Genomic DNA, 22650 nt, shown 5'->3' with positions numbered 1-22650 from the left:
TAGTGTTTTTAAATTTTAACATTAAACAGGGGTTTTGTCTTGAATAACATATTTGGAATAATTTGTATAATCTACTATCCATTCGACTGTAACCAAGTTTCGTAAGACATAGCCATATCTATGAACAAAAGCCATTTAATGAGCCTTTTAATTAAACCAAGCTTTTTTATCAATTTGGCCAAAGTCACAAAGTAACACATTGAATGGTGACGCATTTATAAATGCAAACGTCATAGGAAAGAAGCCTATAGTGATAGCATCGTTCCACTAGATGGGAGTATGGTACCACAAGTCTCCTCAAGGCTATTCCTCCTCTAGTAGGCTATAGTCAGATGCACTATTATTTTTTTCACTTGTTTATGTAGCTAGCCATTCTATTTAGAAAGCTCTGGTTTTTGCTCTAGTGACATGTCCGCAGGTCATATGCGACAGCAGATAATTGGAATGAGATATCTTCTTTTTTCCCAAGATGAAATCAATCAAACTATCTAGCTTCTCAGCTGTGCTGCTGGTAGGTTTTGTATTATAGCCCCAGTACATAGTTTTGTCAATACACTTGTCAATGGTGATGATGGATTTTCACATTTCAGTGTGGGTCAGTGGCCTGCAGTGAGATGGGCTCGGTTGGGGGCCCTTCAACCAGGATCAATAGAGAGAGAGGGTTATTTGAGGCAGTATCTGATACCCTTATTATTCCACTGGTTCCAGAATAGTTTTTAGCAGACAAGCGGTCAGTCTGTGTGGCACAGGTCCCAACACCACAGACCAGAGCTCTCTGCTGCCTGGGCCAAATATGTTCAGAGACCTGATCAATGCCTCTGGGATGATAAAAATGCTCTCTCTTTCCACTTAGAACTCCAGGACTCTCCGCACTGTTTGCCTCTGCTCATCTGCTTTAGTTTGTTTACAGGACTTTCTGTCCTCCTCCTTGGGTATTTACAACTGAGATTATGTTGTGTAATATGTACCTGTATTAACAAGTTGATTACATCTGTTACAGGTGTCTGAGGATAATCTTGTGTCATTTATCATAGGCTACAGTAGCCATACTGACTCAAGAGAACGTGTTTTCATTATTTCTCTGCAAAGGCATTCTAAAGAATTACAATTTGTAAAAAGCCTTTGTAGTTATGAATCATTGCTAAAGGCTACAGTTGGCCTAATGTGATGTGGTTGAAAGGCCTCCACTAATAGGCCACTCTGCCTCAACCCATAGAAATATGTGAGTAATATGTGAGTATTATCCCCATTGTTTCTTGCTTTCCTCAGCCTACCTAATTATAGACAGTGACACGCTGGCTGTTGCATTGCATAATAGTCTTCCTCTCTTGACTTCAGAACAGACATTTTTTTCCCCTGTATAGGCCCTCAGCCCTTCCTCTCGCGCACTGGGAGAGAACATCGGCCGCAGAGGACGCGAGTGAGCTGGAATGCTTTGACGTCAGTAGCAGGCCAGCTCTCAGAGCCGATCAGACAGTGAATGAATGGGCGAATACTGCAGAGAGGCGCACTCGCAGCATCGACCATCCATCCCTGTTGCCTCGTCCTTTCGGAGAAATCGGGGCATACACACGCAACTGGCACAGTGAACACAACAGGACGTCGGGAAAATATTGGAAACCAATAGCTTTACGATTCTAACTCATCAAGTAGTATTGGAATAGCAAGAAGTGCCAAGCTGTTTACAGAGGCAGGTCGCTCCACAAGCCTCAAGGATAACGCATTTTCCTCTCAATGGTAAGTTATTTTTGTAACCTTTTAAGGTAGCAATATTCTCACTCTTTTAGCAATTTTAGAATCATCATCTTTGGTTAGAATGTTATTGTCAGACCGCAGATGTTTACGACATGTCTATTTTGTGCATTTCATCAGATGCGTAGTAGATGCGTATTTTGCGAACTCAGGACTGCAGTTGCGGAGTGGAAGTTTACCAGTCGAAAGCAAGTGTTTACGCTGGGCTGTTGTGCTGCTTATATTAATCTACGTGGGGACAATGGGACAATTGTTATTTGCATTTTGATATCTAGCCATATGCGCTCGCAGCTTTCACAGAAAATTACACTGACTGACTGATGATCGATCCATCCGCTCTAATACCCAGATTCCTATTCAAGTTTAGCTGAAACTTTGAATGCTTTAATGCATGTAAAGAGCTGTTGATGTTCATGATCCCATAATGAAAGATGATGATGATTGTAGTACAGGAGATGATGAGTAAAATTATTGTTAATGCGTTCTGTGTGTGTTGTCCTTTGTTAGGGGGGTAGCAAGTCCGGTGGCATCTCACAGTGCATTGTGTGAACACTGATAACTCTGTAGCCTATTGGTCGTTACTGTAACAAGAGAGCTGGATCCTGGCCTGCACCTTGTCTTTTTATTGCCTTGGCTTCTCCAGGGAAACCATGGAGCATGGGTCAACTCTGAGTCATCACAGGACCACCAACCAGAGAGGGAGAGAGAAGGAGAGGGTGGACAGGAATACAGATGGGGTGATTGAATAGCAGAGGAAAGTTAACTCGAACCTACAGAGTTGATCATTGAGGGAACAAGCATGTGTTTGTGTGTATACAGTCAGAGTGCATGTGTGTGTGAGGGCTTATTGGCATGTGTACAAGTTACTGCTTATGACCATCTTGTCCTCAGTTTATTTTTAAAACATTTCCGGGACGAGACAGATTGTCCTCTGCCTGCGCTGTGTCCCCTGGGTCATGGGGAGAGCCTGGGGGAGAGAGAGGGGGCAGGAAAGAAGGGATAGCAGCCAGGTCACACAGGCCCTGCAGCAGTCAGTCTCAGCACACAGCCTCTGTTAGTGCTTCGATCTGCTGCATAAGGGAACAGAGCGTGTGCTGCTCAACACATCAACTAACTATGTGTCTCGGTAGGCCTTGAGAGCCACGCTGTCCTCAACTCCGCTCTCTCATTACCACTGATAGGTGAAAGGACTGGATAGGTGTCCACCATATTGATTTGACTGTCCGTGACCAAACTTTGGGCCCTAGTCATGCGGGAAGGAAGACAAGGATAGACCGATATAAGGGTATTTAAGACTAGAGGTCGACCGATTATTGGAGGACCAAAAAAAGCCGATACCGATTAATTGGCCGATTAATTTTTCTAAATTTTATTTATTTATTTATTTGTAATAATGACAATTACAACAATACTGAATGAACACTTTTATTTTAACTTAATATAATACATCAATAAAATAAATTTAGCCTCAAACAAATAATGAAACATGTTCAATTTGGTTTAAATAATGCAAAAACAAAGTGTTGGAGAAGAAAGTAAAAGTGCAGTATGTGCCATGTAAAAAAGCTAACGTTTAAGTTCCTTGCTCAGAACATGAGAGCATATGAAAGCTGGTGGTTCCCTTTAACATGAGTCTTCAATATTCCCAGGTAAGAAGTTTTAGGTTGTAGTTATTATAGGAATTATAGGACTATTTCTCTCTATACCATTTGTATTTCATTAACCTTTGACTATTGGATGTTCTTATAGGCACTTTAGTATTGCCAGTGTAACAGTATAGCTTCCGTCCCTCTCCTCGCCCCTACCTGGGCTCGAACCAGGAACACATAGACAACAGCCACCCTCGAAGCATCGTTACCCATCGCTCCACAAAAGCCGCGGCCCTTGCAGAGCAAGGGGAACAACTACTCCAAGTCTCAGAGCGAGTGATGTCACCGATTGAAACGCGATTAACGCGCACCCCGCTAACTAGCAAGCCATTTCACATCAGTTACACCAGCCTAATCTCGGGAGTTGATAGGCTTGAAGTCATAAACACCAGCCTAATCTCGGGAGTTGATAGAGCTGCTGGCAAAACGCACGAAAGTGCTGTTTGAATGAATGCGTACGAGCCTGCTGCTGCCTACCATCGCTCAGTCAGACTGCTCTATCAAATATCAAATCATAGACTTAATTCTAACATAATAACACACAGAAATACGAGCCTTTGGTCATTAATATGGTCGAATCTGGAAACTATCATTTAGAAAACAAAACGTTTATTCTTTCAGTGAAATACGGAACCGTTCCGTATTTTATCTAACGGGTGGCATCCATAAGTCTAAATATTCCTGTTACATTGCACAACCTTCAATGTTATGTCATAATTACGTAAAATTCTGGCAAATTAGTTCGCAACGAGCCAGGCGGGCCAAACTTTTGCATATACCCTGACTCTGCGTGCAATGAACGCAAGAGAAGTGACACAATTTCACCTGGTTAATATTGCCTGCTAACCTGGATTTCTTTTAGCTAAATATGCAGGTTTAAAAATATATACTTCTGTGTATTGATTTAAAGAAAGGCATTGATGTTTATGGTTAGGTACAGTTGTGCAACGATTGTGCTTTTTTCGCAAATGCGCTTTTGTTAAATCATCCCCCGTTTGGCGAAGTTGGCTGTCTTTGTTAGGAAGAAATAGTCTTCACACAGTTCGCAACGAGCCAGGCGGCCCAAACTGCTGCATATACCCTCACTCTGTTGCAAGAGAAGTGACACAATTTCCCTAGTTACATTTTTTTTATGTTAGCAGGCAATATTAACTAAATATGCAGGTTTAAAAATATATACTTGTGTATTGATTTTAAGAAAGGCATTGATGTTTATGGTTAGGTACACGTCGGAGCAACGACAGTCCTTTTTCGCGAATGCGCACCGCATCGATTATATGCAACGCAGGACACGCTAGATAAACTAGTAATATCATCAACCATGTGTAGTTAACTAGTGATTATGATTGATTGATTGATTGTTTTTTATAAGATAAGTTTAATGCTAGCTAGCAACTTACCTTGGCTTCTTACTGCATTCGCGTAACAGGCAGGCTCCTCGTGGAGTGCAATGTAAGGCAGGTGGTTAGAGCGTTGGACTAGTTAACCGTAAGGTTGCAAGATTGAATCCCTGAGCTGACAAGGTAAACATCTGTCGTTCTGCCCCTGAACAAGGCAGTTAACCCACCGTTCCTAGGCCGTCATTGAAAATAAGAATGTGTTCTTAATTGACTTGCCTAGTTAAAAAAAGGTGTAAAAAAAAAAAATGGCCAAATCAGTGTCCAAAAATACCGATTTCCGATTGTTATGAAAACTTGAAATCGGCCCTAATTAATCGGCCATTCCGATTAATCGGTCGACCTCTATTTAAGACACAACCCACTCAACACTGTACTTCCCCTCCCAATTGTATTTAGATTAATATTAAAATGCTGTTCCATACAAAGGGAGAGACAGAGATAATGGAGGAGTTAAATATGTGATGAGTTTAAATGCTGGGAATGAGTGTGGAATTGAATCTACCTTGTTGTAATGAGTGAATTGAGAATTCAGAAGAGAGAGTGCTCTCTCAAGTCTCTGCTCCCCTATTCCCACGTGGACCTCACCATGTTGAATATTGCATGATGGGAACAAGTGAGATGAGATCATACCTAAGGAAACCCCACTCTGTTCCTCCATCACCCCTCCCTCCATTTTCCCCTTCACTATCCTGACTCCATTTCCTCCTCCCTCCCTTTTCCCCTCTCCATCCCTATCCTCTCACTCTCTACTCTACCCTCTGATAAGAAACCGAATGAGTCATCCCCTTGCACCTCTCTTGTTATGCTTCTCTCACACCAGAATCCTACCCAGCTGTACCCTGTGTGTGTGTGTGTGTGTGTGTGTGTGTGTGTATGTGTGTGTGGCAGTGCATGGGTCCATATTCACCCTTGTCCTTGTGTTAAAGATGCACTCTCAAACTTTTGTATAATTTCAGCCAGTAGTTTTGAAAGTGGTGCCCTTGAGCCAAAATGGATCCCCTTTTTTTGTGTACTGTGTCATCCAATTGTGTACTACATCATCCGTTTTATTTTGCAATTCGTGTGATATGTTACAAGCTCAATTTGTGCAATATGTTACACATTTCTTGTGCTTAAGATCCCTGCGTGCATCTTTAAGTGTGGCCCTTCTATTGTTGTTTGTCTGGAATGTTCACTTAGGTAGAATGTGTTCTCTGCCTTTTCTGCTCAGCTAGCACCAGCACAATATATATTTTAACCAATTGGCTCAAGATGTGAGATCCTTTTTGTTTGCAAAGAAATATGCTGAGTGTACTAAAATCATGATGCCTTGGCATTGTTTATTTGTGTATGTGTGTACGTGCACCTGTAGGCGTGTGGGTGTGTGCGTGAGAGTGTATGTATGTATGTGTTAGTTTGTCGGTGTGTGTGTCTGTGTGTTTTTATAACTGTAAAAGTAATCTCCCCAGCGGAAGCCTTTTCCCGGTGTGAACACTATCAGAAGGAAACAGTGTTGTTCCCTCCCTGCTCCCTGTAGGAAGCAGCAGTCTGTTTAAGACCTGTTCTGCTTTGGTAACTGACAAGAGAGGCAGTGAAAGCCACAGTGAATAGGAGGATGGCCTTATCCTTAACTCTCTCATTCTCTGTTCTCTCCTGTTCTCTTTCTCTCTCATCTCTCCCTCCTGTCTCTTTCTCTCTCTCACTCCCCCTCTCTTTTACAGTCTACCACAGCACAGCTTGTCCACTGAGTGTTGTTTAGCATAACTGCTGCTGCATTTCTCAGATGGTAACATAAAAGCTCTATCCCAAGGACAGATCCTGAGGCAAGTCACACACATTGTGTTTGTGTGGCTGTGTTCATTTGAATGCACAAGTGAGTTTGCCTTTCTGTATACAGTGATGTGTTTGAATACCCACACTAGCTTACTTAATGAGTATATACTACATACTATATACTATTAGTTCATTTTAGTATACTGTAAACAAACAGTATCCTTTTAGTTGAGAAGACTAGCGCTTTGCCTGTCTACCAGAAGTTGATGCTGTTGCTGTGCAACCTCTTGCTAGCTTGTTAGCATAACCAATTACTAGCTAGACATCATACCACTTCGGGTGTGTTCGTAAAATCAATCTGGAGTGCCAGAGTGCACTCTGAGTGTTCGTAAATTCAGAGCTTTGTCAGATTGTCCGTTCGTAAATTCAGAGCGTTTTGCTCTCGGAGCGTTCAGAGCCCACTCCTGCCGCTCTGGCCGAGGAGTAGGGTTGATCCAAGCGTTCTGACCTAACAACAGCAGTCAAGCACCCAAGCTAACTGGCTAACGTTGTCTAGCTTGCTTGCTACTTCCAGCCACAACTGAGAGAACACCTTACTCTGCGGGCTCTCCTTCACTGCAGCCAACGTGAGTAAAACATTCAAACGTGTTAACCCTCGCAAGGCTGCCGGCCCAGACGGCATCCCCAGCCGTGTCCTCAGAGCATGCGCAGACCAGCTGGCTGGTGTGTTTACGGACATATTCAATCAATCCTTATCCCAGTCTGCTGTTCCCACATGCTTCAAGAGGGCCACCATTGTTCCTGTTCCCAAGAAAGCGAAGGTAACTGTGCTAAATGACTATCGTTCCGTAGCACTCACTTCCTTTATCATGAAGTGCTTTGAGAGACTAGTCAATGACCATATCACCTCCACCCTACCTGACACCCTAGACCCACTCCAATTTGCTTACCGCCCCAATAGGTCCACAGACGACGCAATCGCAATCACACTGCACACTGCCCTAACCCATCTGGACAAGAGTAATACCTATGTAAGAATGCTGTTCATCGACTACAGCTCAGCATTTAACACCATAGTACCCTCCAAACTCGTCATTAAGCTTGACCCCGCTCTGTGCAACTGGGTCCTGGGCTTCCTGACGGGCCGCCCCCAGGTGGTGAGGGTAGGAAACAACATCTCCACCCCGCTGATCCTCAACACTGGGGCCCCACAAGGGTGTGTTCTCAGCCCTCTCCTGTACTCCCTGTTCACCCATGACTGCGTGGCCATGCACGCCTCCATCTCAATCATCAAGTTTGCAGACGACACTACAGTTGTAGGCTTGATTACCAACAACAACGAGACGGCCTACAGGGAGGAGGTGAGGGCCCTCGGAGTGTGGTGTCAGGAAAATAACCTCACACTCAATGTCAACAAAACAAAGGAGATGATCGTGGACTTCAGGAAACAGCAGAGGGAGCAGCCCCCTATCCACATCGACGGGACAGTAGTGGAGAAGATGGGAAGTTTTAAGTTCCTCGGCGTACACATCACGGACAAACTGAAATGGTCCACCCACACAGACAGTGTGGTGAAGAAGGCGCAGCAGCGCCTCTTCAACTCAGGAGGCTGAAGAAATTCGGCTTGTCACCAAAACACTCAAACTTTTACAGATGCACAATCGAGAGCATCCTGTCGGGCTGTATCACCGCCTGGTACGGCAACTGCTCCGCCCACAACCGTAAGGCTCTCCAGAGGGTAGTGAGGTCTGCACAACGCATCACCGGGGACAAACTACCTTCCCTCCAGGACACCTACACAACCCGATGTCACAGGAAGGCCAAAAAGATCATCAAGGACAACAACCACCCGAGCCATTGCCTGTTCACCCTGCTATCATCCAGAAGGCGAGGTCAGTACAAGTGCATCAAAGCGGGGACAGAGAGAAGCTGTTTTTCAGTCTATCTCAAGACCATCACTAACATTGAGTGGCTGCTGCCAACATACTGACTCATCTCTAGCCACTTTAATAATGGAAAAATGTATGTAATAAATGTATCACTAGCCACTTTAAACAATGCCACTTTATATAATGTTTACATACCCTACATTACTCATCTCATATGTATATATTGTACTCTATAATATCTACTGCATCTTGCCTATGCTGTTCGGCCATTGCTCATTCATATATTTTTATGTACATATTCTTATTCATTCCTTTACACTTGTGTAAGGTAGTTGTTGTGGAATTGTTAGATTACTTGTTAGATATTACTGCATGGTCGGAACTAGAAGCACAAGCATTTCGCTACACTCGCATTAACATATGCTAACCATGTGTATGTGACAAGAAACATTTGATTTGATTTGAATTATTCTGTGCTCTGGCACACTCAGGCGAGAGTGCTCTGAAATCAGAGTAGATAGCCAGAACGAATTAACAATGTCCATTGAGAACGCACAACGACTAGCCCACTTAGCTAAGCGTGACATGGATAATCAAGTCAATCAACGTTTGATTGTCAATCAACGTCAATCAAGGTAGTTAGCATATAGTTAATATACTGGAAGGTCTGATGTATTAGTAGCCAACTAATATTACTTTAAGTAGCTAGCTAACACCGGTACATACTGCTGTAATGATATGCTATGCGGTTCGTAAGGATAGCGTAGCTAACAAATTGTCAGCCAACATAACGTGTAACTTATTTGAAAAGGCATTACGTCGCTCAACGTTGTCTTAACACTGATCATAATTCGTTAAAGCAATGAATTTGTATCCGCTCTCGTCGGACTTCGGCTGCATATTTTCCACCATTTTCTTCAAATCTGAAAACGTTGTGAAGCTACGCTCATTTTCTGAAGAATTGCATTATGGGGCCTAAAAGCACCGAAATAGTGTCCACTGCTTGTATACTTCGTATTTAAGTGAATTTAGTACGACATCCGGGAACTTTTAGCATACTAACTGTATCCATACTATGACCAATAACCATACTACATACTCAATTTACTTCACAAATAGTGCGGTTAGTATGAGTATTTGAACACAGCTCTAGTGTATGTATACACAGTTCAGCTAACAATGATTGATTCTAGGCTTGCCTGATACCTCAGTATATGGTATAAACGGTATATTTTGAGTTACTAACGGTATGATTTTCAAAACCATAAAAAAACACTTTTACATTTGTAAAATTTGGGGGCACCCGGGGGGGCATGCTACGCCACTCCTTCTAACTATGTTAAGTATATAACTATAATAAATCTAAGATGTGTCAAATAAATGATATGCAGCTCAGGCCTCCAGCTATGCATTTGGTTTGCTAACTTGCTATGTGGCTAGATGTCAAGATCAAGCTTCTTGGTTACAGTAGAGACATTAAATCCCCTCCTGGATCAAGTTCCCTATTGCTTAAATTGTTTTGTGCATTAAAAACAAAAGCTTTATTTGTATAGTTTTTTGGTTCGGGGACACTGCTCTTTTATAATTTTTGGTGGCACAGCACGCACTCCCACAGCTCCCGCTAGGGGTGCGCGCCGCGCCACCGCTTATAAGTGAAGTATAACTATGAGAGAGCTAATCATTTTTAGGTTTTTAAAATAGCGCCCTTTGCGTGCACTTCTGGTAATAATACCCCCTAACCCTAATGGAGTCCCACAATGCTTCAGGTAGGTTAGCTATAAGTTCAGTTGTCCAGCTTTGCAGTGGCAACAAAAATACAGTGTAAATATGAAGATCCACTGTCACGTTTCTTTAGCATTATACACAAGTTATGTTATGAGACTGTTTCTTGTTGGCTAAAGGTCTGGGTGTCTGCTATGCTGCAGAGAGAGAGAGAGAGTCCTGAGACTTGGCCATCAGACGCCCATCAGACTGTGGGTAGGTCAATAATTAGCAGCATTGATTTCTGCAGACAGAGCTCTGTGTCTGTCTGCACATGCTCCTCCAAGGACTCTGCATGTGAGAAGGCCTGCTCTCTCTCCAACCCTTCTGCTTCTTATTAAAGGGCGACTGCACTTCCTGATTTGGCCTCGTTTTTAGATATGGTTCATTAAGAAATGTGTGTCTTGGTCTCGGGGTCTGGTTTGTTGTGTGTGTTTGCAAGTGGGAAGAGTTTGCCAAATGATTTAGCTAATTAGCTTCAGCCGGCAGGTGTGCGACCGTGGCAAAGTTTGTTTGACTTTAGATAGCATTTCTCCAGGGCTAGTTAGGGACCGTCAATAAAATTACACAATGTAAATGAGGCAATATTTTCATGTTGTTCACCTTTTAGTTCTCATTAAATGCGTTCAATATTTGCATATGCATTTCTCCAATTTATAGTTGGTTTGATGTTTTTAAGTCATCGAAATTTAACGCTATTGGAATTTTAACATATTGTCCCATGTATATTGTGTAATTGACCGATGGTCCCTAACTAGCCCCATAGGGATATCCAAAGTCAACCCAAATTTAAATTTACCACGGGTATCTGCACCTCGAATTGATGATTACTTGTGTGCTGCCAGCTGTGGGTGTGAGCGGGATTGAACCAAACCCAACCTTAATTTACATTGTGAGGCAGTCACGATCACAAGTCTCACAAACTCTGTTTTGGATGAGACTGACTTTGACCAAAATTATCCTATTTACACTTTTGTAGTCTAATTAATGGCACATATTAATGCCACAGACTGTTTTATAAATGAGAAGTTTATGGGCAGTTGCTCTTTAACCATTCAGTTACACAGACAGGCACAAACTCGCGCACACACACTTGCACGAACGCGCACATGCACACACAAACGCATGCACACACACACACCCCGATACACACACACTCACACTTGCACCCACACTGCGATACACCCACACAAACAAATTATGATATCCCATTACAGATATTGATCCATACCATTTTTGCAGGATTGCTGTTATCTGACTCCCTGCCACTAATTCCCTAAACACACTCAACATCCATAGCCTTTATCCCTTCCAACCTTGTCTGTATCTGCCACCCTCCTCCATCGAGCTCTTCCCCAACTCAATCTCTGTTTATTCTAGCTTTTCCTCTCTCCTGTCCTGGCTATTATCCTCACAGTTATGTGTATCTATGCCTAGAGCACTACAATAGTGACGCCTGTTCTGTTGTTCTTTCTGCCTCCTTTCCTGCTGCCTTCGAAAGTCCTCTGGGATTCTTGGACCGTTGCAACTTGTGAGGCACAGAAGGTTGCTTGGGTGTTTATGATGCCATTAAGGGATTTGAGATTGTTTTAATGGCATAAGGTGTCACAGAAAAAAACTTTTTAGTTGTCGTAACATGGCCTCCTCAACTGTCTGTGTTTGTCGATGAGGCTACTTCCTGCTTGATGCTTCCACTCCCTTATGTTGATAGGAACACTTCCCTAACCTGTCTGTCAGGTCACTGTGTAGGCCTACTGTACACACACGCATGTACACATATAGGTTCAATGGCGGGACAGTCTGTGTGAGAAACTGGAAATGAGAATGAAGTGCAGCCAGGAAATTTTGGCAACTGTTCTGAAGCTTAAATTCTCTATTGCATAAATTTTGACGATGGCCAGCCACTATAACTACAAAAATTAGTTTCAAGATTGTAAAAGTAGATTCTGTTCATATTGTAATATAGTTTGCACAAATGTATAGACCTCTACAATGAATAGCTTGTTGAAAGCCGTTGCATAATGTGTGTGTGTTACCGTAGCAGTACTGTAATGGCAGTCCACACAATGAGCACTCAGTCTGTACCACTGATCAGAGCACTCACACTCGAATAAGGACCCTAGCTGCAACAGACTGCAAGGCGGAAGAAATTCCAATACATTGAGATATAAGGCTCAAAGTATATAGGTTTTAGTTTATCCCTCCTCCATCTCGTTTGATATCAAGCACAACTCTGTTTCACATCTTCTCTGTTTGTCCAGGTAATGCATCAGTAGAGAGAGCCCTCCATAGAGCTTCAAGACCCCTCCAAGGCCCCTCATCCAGACTGAGACTGCCTCCAGCACCAACACACCACTCCCCTCACCCTGTCTCTGCCCTGCCCCACCCAGACATGGCTGCCTCCAAGAGCGGCTACGAGGGCAAGATCGCCGGCCTCTATGACCTGGATCGCACGCTGGGTAAAGGCCACTTCGCTGTTGTCAAGCTGGCACGCCACGTCTTCACAGGCCAGCTGGTGGCGGTCAAGGTGATCGACAAGACCAAGCTGGACGCCATGGCGACGGGCCACCTGCTGCAAGAGGTGCGCTGTATGAAGCTGGTGCAGCATCCCAATGTGGTGCGGCTCTACGAGGTCATCGACACTGCCAACAAGCTCTACCTCATCTTGGAGCTGGGCGATGGAGGAGACATGTATGACTACATCTTGCGCCACGAGGGTGGCGTGGCTGAGGACACGGCTAAAGTTCACTTCGCCCAGATCGTCCGAGCAATCTCCTACTGCCACCGGCTCCACGTGGTGCACCGAGACCTCAAGCCAGAGAACGTGGTGTTCTTCAGGCAGCAGGGGACCGTCAAGCTGACCGACTTCGGCTTCAGCAACCTCTTCAAGCCCGGGACCATGCTGATGACCAGCTGTGGCTCGCTGGCCTACTCCGCCCCAGAAATCCTGCTGGGAGAGGAGTATGACGCTCCGGCAGTAGGTAAGACAAATGGGGGACCGGGACGGGGGCGTGTCTGGGTGGGCAGGGGGTCTGTCTGTTCATCTGGTTGTCTGTATGGCTGTTTGGCTGGCTGGCTGTTTTCTTCATCGGAAGGGTCAAGTGATGCAATGAGATGAGAGAAATGTGAAGATAAAATAAATAGAACATTGTTTGCGTGTGACTCATTTTGCAGACAAATACATGATTCACTGAGTTTTTTTATTATATTCTGTCCGTAAGACCACATATATAGATTCAGGTCCCCTAAGGCTAAGCCATTGAGCTACACAGAATTACCATAAATCCCCTGAGATGAAGATAAAGCTGGAGAGATGAACATGGGTGTGTCTGTGGTACTGCCTGTGGATCTATCAGTCAGGCAGGCATTCCTCTAGCTCACCCAACATACACACACAAACGTGAACAGATGGACTACTCTCTGGGCTGCATGGAATCTGGAATGGAAATGTAATTTGCGTGTGGATGGGCGGTGTGGTTGAAGCAATCCACACAGGGCTTTAATCCAGGGCAGGGACAGTGAAGCTGTGTACATGCAGGGCTTAAACCTGGAATCCTTAATGGGGAAATAGCCATGTCTGTTTGCGATATTACAACAACAAAAGTTACTGTAAACAACGAACACAGTCCCCCCCCCCTCGGACATCATTGCACGCGTGATAGAAGAGCACAATATGTATCACACTTTATATTTTTTACCCCAGCTCGGCAACAATAACAACGGTGGTGGGGCGGTCAGTGGCACTGTTTCCCCCTACTGCGAATTCCATCTTTAAAGCCTAGAGCCAGGGGGATAGTTGTCTCTGTGTCAGGGTAGGAGGATTGTGGTTTTCCACTTACAGTTCAGCCTGTCTGCCCACTGATGTTGTTTTTAGTCTGGTTTGTTTGCCGCAGACAGACAGGGTTGTATCTGGATTTTTCTTCAATGAAATTAAATCAGTGGAGAGTAGTGCAGCGAGAGTAAATGTACAATGTCTCCAGTTCTGTAGTATTCCAGACGTAAGCATGCCCCAAATACACACTCCTGGCCTGCCCCAGATATGAACACCTGGCTGCACCTCATTCATCTGCTACAGGGAAATGGACTGTTGTTGTGAAAATGCACCATGACATCTTAACATGTGGAAAGTGTTGCGGTGTCATTAACACCCTAGCAGAACACTGAGCGATAGTAGAAGAGCGAGTGCAGAGTTATTCCTTGGGTTTTTAGCAGTGAGTAATCCAGTAACCCTATTAGACCTGTTAGGTAATAGCCGCTGGCCAGGGAACACCTGACAGGATCACAGTTTAGAGAGACTCAAATCAGATTCATACCTCATGTCGGCACAACACTCTTCTAGTGCGCAGATGCATGGTCATGTACATTCCTTAATCATAACTGCTGATGGGCCATGTGAAAGAATGAAGATGTGCGCTACGGAAAGTATTGAATATCCCCTATGGCTACATACTATAGAACATATAGTTGAGACTGTTCTCAAGCAGCCATGTGACCTATGCAGGGCTGGTAATACAGACTACAGTCATACTGACTGGGCTTTATGCAGTGGGGTGCTGGGAGTGTGCCAGTCCCTAACTGGGTCAGACTCCTCTGAGATCCAGCTCAGCCTGCCAGGTGCCAAAAGCTAAGTGGGCTTCCCACTGCAGAGGGACCGCAGGGGTTTAGGCATGTGCACTGAAACTAAAGACACAACCACAACACAACCACCACATTCACCAGTACCTGGCTTTAACTTCCACACCTCAAATAGAGACTATTGTAGCTGGGACACTGGTGACAATCACTGGAGCCACAGTATATTCTCTGATCACTGGAGCCACAGTATATTCTCTGATCACTGGAGCCACAGTATATTCTCTGATCACTGGAGCCACAGTATATTCTCCGATCACTGGAGCCACAGTATATTCTCTGATCACTAGAGCCACAGTATATTCTCTGATCACTAGAGCCACAGTATATTCTCCGATCACTGGAGCCACAGTATATTCTCCGATCACTGGAGCCACAGTATATTCTCTGATCACTGGAGCCACAGTATATTCTCTGATCACTGGAGCCACAGTATATTCTCTGATCACTGGAGCTACAGTATATTCTCTGATCAGTCCTATGTGTGTCACTGTGGGTACGTGCAATAATGCTTGGACAGTTCTCACCTACATTTGTAGTGGAAGCTCAAGTAAATCAGAGCAGATTTTTTTTTATCCCTCTGGTTAATACGGGTTGATTAACCTCAAACACATCTGGCACACATTTTGATAATTACATCAAAACAAGGTTATTGGCTTGCGAGGCAATGGAACTACTGTAAAATCCCAAATATTTTGACCTATTGCACGTGGGTGGCCTTGGTGTTGTGTGTGCGACTGACCAGTGGCAGTCTGCCCAGTGGGTTGAGGCTCACAGTGGTATAATCAGATTGTGTGGCATGCTGGGCACTGCAGTGTCTGGCACAGAGAAAGGTCCCATTCCACACCCAACATACGGCACGGGTCAGGTTTGGGGCATTAACCTGGTTTGAGCCCAGTCAATGAGCCTGGGAAACAACACACACACCATGTGGCTGAATAGACCTTGTTTCTAGTATCACCTTGTCCCTGATGTTATCTGACGGGCTGTTGAAGTCAAGCTGGGACAAGGCCTGCTGTGTGTGTGTGTGTGTGTGTGTGTGTGTGTGTGTGTGTGTGTGTGTGTGTGTGTGTGTGTGTGTGTGTGTGTGTGTGTGTGTGTGTGTGTGTGTGTGTGTGTGTGTGTGTGCACGCACGATTATATTTAGTGCCTTCGGAAAGTATTCAGACCCCTTGAATTTTTCCACATTTTGTTACAGCTTTATTCTAAAATGGATTCAAAAAAATCTACACACAATGCCCCATAATGAAAAAGCATAAATAGGGTTTTAGAACATTTTGCAAATGTAATAACAAAAAACATACCTTATTTACATAAGTATTCACTTTGCTTTGAGACTCTAAATTGAGTTCAGGTGCATCCTGTTTCCAATGATCATACTTGAGATGTTTCTACTGTACAACTTGATTGGAGTCCACCTGTGGTAAATTCAATTGATTGAAGAACCCAATGGTCACTCTAACAGAGCTCTAGAGTTCCTCTATGGAGATGGGAGAACCTTCCAGAAGGACAACCATGTCTGCAGCACTCCACCTATCAGGCCTTTATGGTAGAGTGGCCAGATGGAAGTCACTCCTCAGTAAAAGGCACATGACAGCCTGTTTGGAGTTTGCCAACATGCACTTAAAGGCTCTCAGACCATGAGAAACAAGATTCTCTGGTCTGATCAATCCAAGATTAAACTATTTGGCCTGAATGCCAAGCATCGCATCTGGAGGAAACCTGGCACCATCCCTACGGTGTGGGGATGTTTTTTAATGGCAGGGACTGGGAGACTAGTCAGGATCGAGGCAAAGATGAACGGAGTAAAGTACATAGAGATCCTTGATGAAAACCTGCTCCAGAACGCGCAGGACCTCAGACTGGAACGAAGGTTCACCTTCCGACAGGACAACGACCCTAAGCACACAGTCAAGACATTGCAGGAGTGGCTTCAGTACAAGTCTCTGAATGTCCTTGAGTGGCCCAGTCAGAGCCCGGACTTGAATCCGATCAAAAATCTCTGAGGAGATGTGAAAATAGCTGTGCAGCGATGCTCCCCATCCAACCTGACAGAGCTTGAGAGGATCTGCAGAAAAGAATGGGAGAAACTCCCCAAATACACGTGTGCCAAGCTTGTCACGTCATACCCAAGAAGACTCAAGGCTGTAATCTCTGCCAAAGGTGCTTCAACAAAGTACTGAGTAAAGGGTCTGAATACTTATGTAAATGTGATATTTCTATATTTTTTAATTATTTTTTTTATAAATTAGCAAACATTTCTAAAAACCTGTTTTTGCTTTGCCATTATGGGGTATTGTGTGTAGATTGAGGGGGGGAAAACTATTTAATACATTTTAGAATAAGGCTGTAATCTAACAAAATGTGGAAAAAGTCAAGGGGTCTGAATACTTTCCGAAGGCATTGTGTCTCTAGACCACAGATATCCTATTACTACTGGATTCTATGGTCTAGTCTCTGTGACCCAGTCGTCTTCTGATGACGCCTGTAAATGCCATGGATGGAGCCTGAGTCAGTGTGATGTAGTAGGTTACCTGGGTGGTTATGTACAGGTACAGTATCACTTAATGAATATTCATTAGTTCAGCATGCTCTTATCCTGGTCCACTAAGCAGGTGCTGGTGTAATCTACTTATTAGGTCTTAGTGACAGAGTGCCAGCTGAGCGAGGCAGCTAGCTCACTGAGGCCCACTGCCATTATACTGCCATGCAGACCTGTTATGATAACACAGCAAGGTTAGGGTCAACTCCATTTACATTCAGACAATTCAGAAAGTAAATTGAATTTCCAATGTAAGAATTTCAAACTGCTCTTAGAAGATAAATGACACCTGGAAGATTGGAGTGATTGGACAGAATGCAAATGAGGTTGACCCCAGCCTTGCAGCTCTGCTGAACACTGCAAGGCGTGACATGTGCGCGTGAAAGAAGAACTTAGAGATATGATACTCCATTATATCCCTCTTTCTGCACAGATGCAGGTTTGTGGATAATGCTGAGTAGCTCTGAGAAAGAGATGTCCCTTCTGTACTGAGAAAAGAGATTACCTTAGGCCATGGGGACGTGAGTCATAAACTCCTTTTTATAGCACACTGTGTATCACTCATACACCTATGATGCAATATACAAACAAATGTACAACCACGTATTAAATATTTGTACAGGGTGTACTGGTATTTTATAGGTGGGTACTGTAGCTATGAATGGATCCCAAGGGCCATTAAACTGAGTGCAGCATGACTGTCTAAACACAGTGGTCATATGATGAGGCAGAGAAAATCAGAGGCCTGTGTGTGCAGAGCCACGCAGCAGTACCAGACCCAGGGCAATGGGACAGTGGCCTGTTCTGTGTCTAACACATGGCTGCTATACTGCATAAGCCAAACAAAGCAGTGTGGAGAAGAACAGTCAGATACCATCTCAGGTCTTGTCTTGTGTCCAGGGCTATTTAAGTAGAACTTGTCTGTCTCTACCCGGGTTGTGCCTAAACGGACAGTCATGGCATACTCAAAAGCAGAGGACATCTACATGTAGAATTTGGGGGATTTAGTAGCAGGCCAGTTGGCACTCATGAATATACAACTTTGAGGTAGAGTTAAGGAGAGTTGCAGCAGGTAATGCTTGTGATTATGTGCTTTCAGATAAACTATTTTTATTCATCAGTCTAAAGTGGGTGTAGTTTCCTTTCTATGATTCACCCTTACCCCATTCCATGAGGCGTCACTACATGGTGATTCAGTGGTTCAGTATGATCCTCTCATTCAGTCAGAGTGTGACAGATTTAGGGAGAGAGGAACAGATTGGGTGAGGTAGAGGGCTCTCATTATTTACTCTAGGACAGAGCATTTCCTCTGAGAGAGGGACTGAACACCATCTGGTAGGATATTTGACAGAACAGAGAGAGAGACCGGGAGAACTAGCTCTCCACACACACACTGTTTAGAAAACTCCAGGCGTTTACATTTTTTTTGGAGGACATGAAAATACAGCTCTTTGGCCACACACACCAGTGGTGGGTTTGGTGTCAAAATGAGAACACATGAGCAGAAAAAAACCCATATCTACTTTAAAATATGGTGGATCTTTGATGTTATGGGGCTATTTTGCTTCCACTGGTCCTGGGGCCCTTAAGGTTAACGGCATCATGAACTTTACCCAGTATCAGGACGTTTTGCCAAATACTTGGTTGCCTCTGTCAGGAGTTGATCTTCCAGCAAGATAATAACCCAATAGCACACATCAAAATCCACAAAGAAATGGTTTATTGGCCACAAAATAATTTTGCAATGGCCAGCTTAGTCACCAGACATTGAAAAACTGTGGTTTGAATTGAAGAGGGCAGTCCATAAGGTCCCGAGTGGCGCAGCGGTCTAAGGCACTGCATCTCAGTGCAAGAAACTACATTTTCTTGGCATTTCATTACTTTAACAGAACGTTTCCTAAAATGTCCAACATGGTTACATTTAATGAACATTTTGGTAATGTTCTAGTAATGTTCTCCAACTGGTTTGACATTGGGAATGTTCTCTAATAGTTCAGAGAATGTTAAGATATGACATTCTTCTGTGGGAATTTCAGTACTTCATCATATGGTTTCCTCATGGTTCTGTTTACAGTAATGTTCTAAAATTGTTCCAAGAACATTAAATAAGTTTTTCATAAAAACCACAAGAATGTTATTTAAAAACATACATTCTGTTATCAGCATCAACAAAACTCAAAAAATCGAATCAAATTTTATTGGTCACATACACATATTTAGCTGATATTATTGCGGGTGTAGCAAAATGCTTGTTTTCCTAGCTCCAACAGTGCAGTAGAATATAACAATACACAAATCTAAAAGTAAAAGAATGGAATTATGAAATATATAAATATTAGGACGAGCAATGTCGGAGTGGCATTGACTAAAATACAGAATATACACGAGTAAAGCCGTATGGAAACATTATTAAAGTGACTAGTGTTCCATTATTAAAATGGCCAGTGATTCCATGTCTATGTATATAGGGCAGCAGCCTCTAAGGTGCAGGGTTGAGTAACCGGGTGGTAGCCGACTAGTGATGACTATTTAACAGTCTAATGGCCTTGAGATAGACTGAAAAACAGCTTCTATCGTCCCAGCTTTGATGCACCTGTACTGACCTCGCCTTCTGGATGATAACAGGGTGAACAGGCCGTGGCTCGGGTGGTTGATGTTCTTGATTATCTTTTTGGCCTTCCTGTAACATCGGGTGCTGTAGGTGTCCTGGAGGGCAGGCAGTGTGACCCCGGTCATGCGTTGGGCAGACTGTAGAGCTGTACGGCAACTGCACCACCTGCAACCACAGGGCTCTCCAGAGGGTGGTGCAGTTGCCGTACCAAGAGGTGATACAGCACGACAGGATACTCTCAGTTGTGCATCTGCAAAGGTTTGTGATGGTCTTAGGGGCCAAGCCAAATTTCTTAAGCCTCCTGAGGTTGAAGAAGGTTGCACCTTCTTGACCACACGGTCTGTGTGGGTGGACCATTTCAGATTGTCAGTGATGTGTACGCCGAGGAACTTTCCACCTTCTCCACTGCGGTCCCGTTGATGTGGATAGGGGCGTGTTCCCTCTGCTGTTTCCTAAAGTCCATGATCAGCTCCTTCGTTTCGGGAGAGGTTATTTGCCTGGCACCACTCCGCCAGGGCCCTCGCCTCCTCCCTGTAGTCTCTCGTCATTGTTGGTAATCAGGCCTACTACTGTTGTGTCAAACTTCATGATTGAGTTGTAGGCGTGCGTGGCCACGCAGTCACGGGAAGTACAGGAGAGGGCTGAGCACGCACCCTTGTGGGGCCCCTGTGTTGAGGATCAGTGACGTAGAGGTGTTGTTTCCTACCTTCACCACCTGGGGGTGGCCTGTCAGGAAGTCCAGGACCCAGTTGCACAGAACAGGGTTCAGACCCAGGGCCCCGAGCTTAATGATGAGCTAAGAGGATACCATGGTGTTGAAGGCTGAGCTATAGTCAATGAGCAGCATTCTGATGTAGGTATTCCTCTTGTCCAGCTGGGATAAGGCAGTGTGTAGTGCGATGGCATCGTCTGTGGCTCTACAGTATTGGGGCAGTAAGCAAATTGAAGTAGGTCTTGGGTGTCAGGTAAGGTAGAGGTGATATGATCCTTAACTAGCCTCTCAAAGCACTTCATGATGACAGAAGTGAGTGCTACGGGGCGATAGTCATTTAGTTCAGTTACCTTTGCTTTCTTGGGTACAGGAACAGTGGTGGACATCTTGAAGCAAGTTGGGACAGCAGACTGGGATAGGGAGAGATTGAATATGTCCGTAAAAACTCCAGCCAGCTGGTCTGCGCATGCTCTGAGGATGCGGCTAGGGATGCCGTCTGGGCCGGCAGCCTTGCGAGGGTTAACACGCTAAAATGTCTTGCTCAAGTCGGCCACGGAGAATGAGAGCCCACAGTCCTTGGGAGCGGGCCGCGTCGGTGGCAATGTGTTATCCTCAAAGTGGGCGAAGTAGGTGTTTAGCTTGTCTGGGAGCAATACGTCGGTGTCTGACGTGGCTGGTTTTCCCTTTGTAATCCGTGATTGTCTGTAGACCCTGCCACATACGTCTTGTGTCTAAGCCGTTGAATTGCGATTTAACTTTGTCTCTGTACTGACATTTTGCCTGTTTCATTGGCTTACGGAGGCAATAACTACATTTTACATTTACATTTTAGTCATTTAGCAGACGCTCTTATCCAGAGCGACTTACAGTAGAGTGCATACATTTTTTATTACATTTTACATACTGAGACAAGGATATCCCTACCGGCCAAACCCTCCCTAACCAAACCCTCCCTAACCCGGACGACGCTATGCCAATTGTGCGTCGCCCCACGGACCTCCCGGTTGCGGCCGGCTGCGACAGAGCCTGGGCGCGAACCCAGCCCAGCCTGGGCGCGAACCCAGAGACTCTGGTGGCGCAGCTAGCACTGCGATGCAGTGCCCTAGACCACTGCGCCACCCGGGAATACAATGTTTGTATTCAACCATATTCCCAGTCACCTTGCAATGGTTAAATGCAGTGGTTCACGCTTTTAGTTTTGAGTGAATGCTGCCATCTATTCACTGTTTCAGGTTTGGGTAGGTTTTAATAGTCACTGTGGGAACAACATTCCCTATGCACTTCCTGATTAACTCAGTCACCTTGTCCGTGTATACGTCAATGTTATTCTCAGAGGCTATCCGGAACATATCCCAGTCCGTGTGATCAAAACAATCTTGAAGCGTGGATTCCGATTGAACAGACCAGCGTTGAATAGTCCTTAGCACGGGTACTTCCTGTTTTGAGTTTCTGCCATATAGGGAGGACCAAATGGAGTTGTGATCAAATTTGCCAAAGGGAGGGCAGGGGAGGGCCTTGTAGGCATCTCGAAAAAGTGAGACCCTGAATCGCACCCACATCAATCTCATCACTTGCCTCTTCCATAGCCTGCACAAGAGGCATGCGCACAAAGGGCTGCCGGTCATATACCTTCCACCGCCATGCCGAAAAGACCTCTTCTATGGGGTTCAGAAATGGTGAGTATGGTGGGAGGTATTGCACAAGAAATGGTGGGTGGTCAGCAAACCAGTTTTGGACTGGGGCTGCACGATGAAAGCTCACGTTGTCCCATACTACAACATACCGGGTTCTTTGATGGTCTGCATCATTCATATGCTCTGGTGGTATGAGAATGTCTGTCCAGAAATCTGTCCAGAAATGTGAGAATATGGGCTGTGTTGTATGGTCCAAGGTTGGCATGACGGTGGAGGACACCATGCGTATTGGAGATGGCAGCGCACATTGTGATGT

General features: G+C 44.6%; 1 protein-coding gene across 1 annotated transcript in view; it reads left to right on the top strand.

Moving 5' to 3' along the window:
* Window positions 1–1376: 1376 nt before the first annotated feature.
* The window catches only part of snrkb (SNF related kinase b), a 39248-nt gene continuing 17974 nt past the window's right edge, over window positions 1377–22650 (top strand). The window contains exons 1-2 of the mRNA XM_039017375.1: window positions 1377–1737; window positions 12465–13184. Of these exons, the coding sequence (XP_038873303.1) occupies window positions 12596–13184 (589 nt within the window). The 5' untranslated portion in view covers window positions 1377–1737; window positions 12465–12595. The remainder of the gene's footprint in view (window positions 1738–12464; window positions 13185–22650) is intronic.

The sequence above is a fragment of the Salvelinus namaycush genome, chromosome 21 (genome assembly GCF_016432855.1).
Source record: "Salvelinus namaycush isolate Seneca chromosome 21, SaNama_1.0, whole genome shotgun sequence".
NCBI classification, from domain to species: Eukaryota; Metazoa; Chordata; class Actinopteri; order Salmoniformes; family Salmonidae; genus Salvelinus; species Salvelinus namaycush.
Note: the sequence above shows the minus strand (reverse complement) of the source record. Positions and strands in the feature narration are given on the sequence as shown.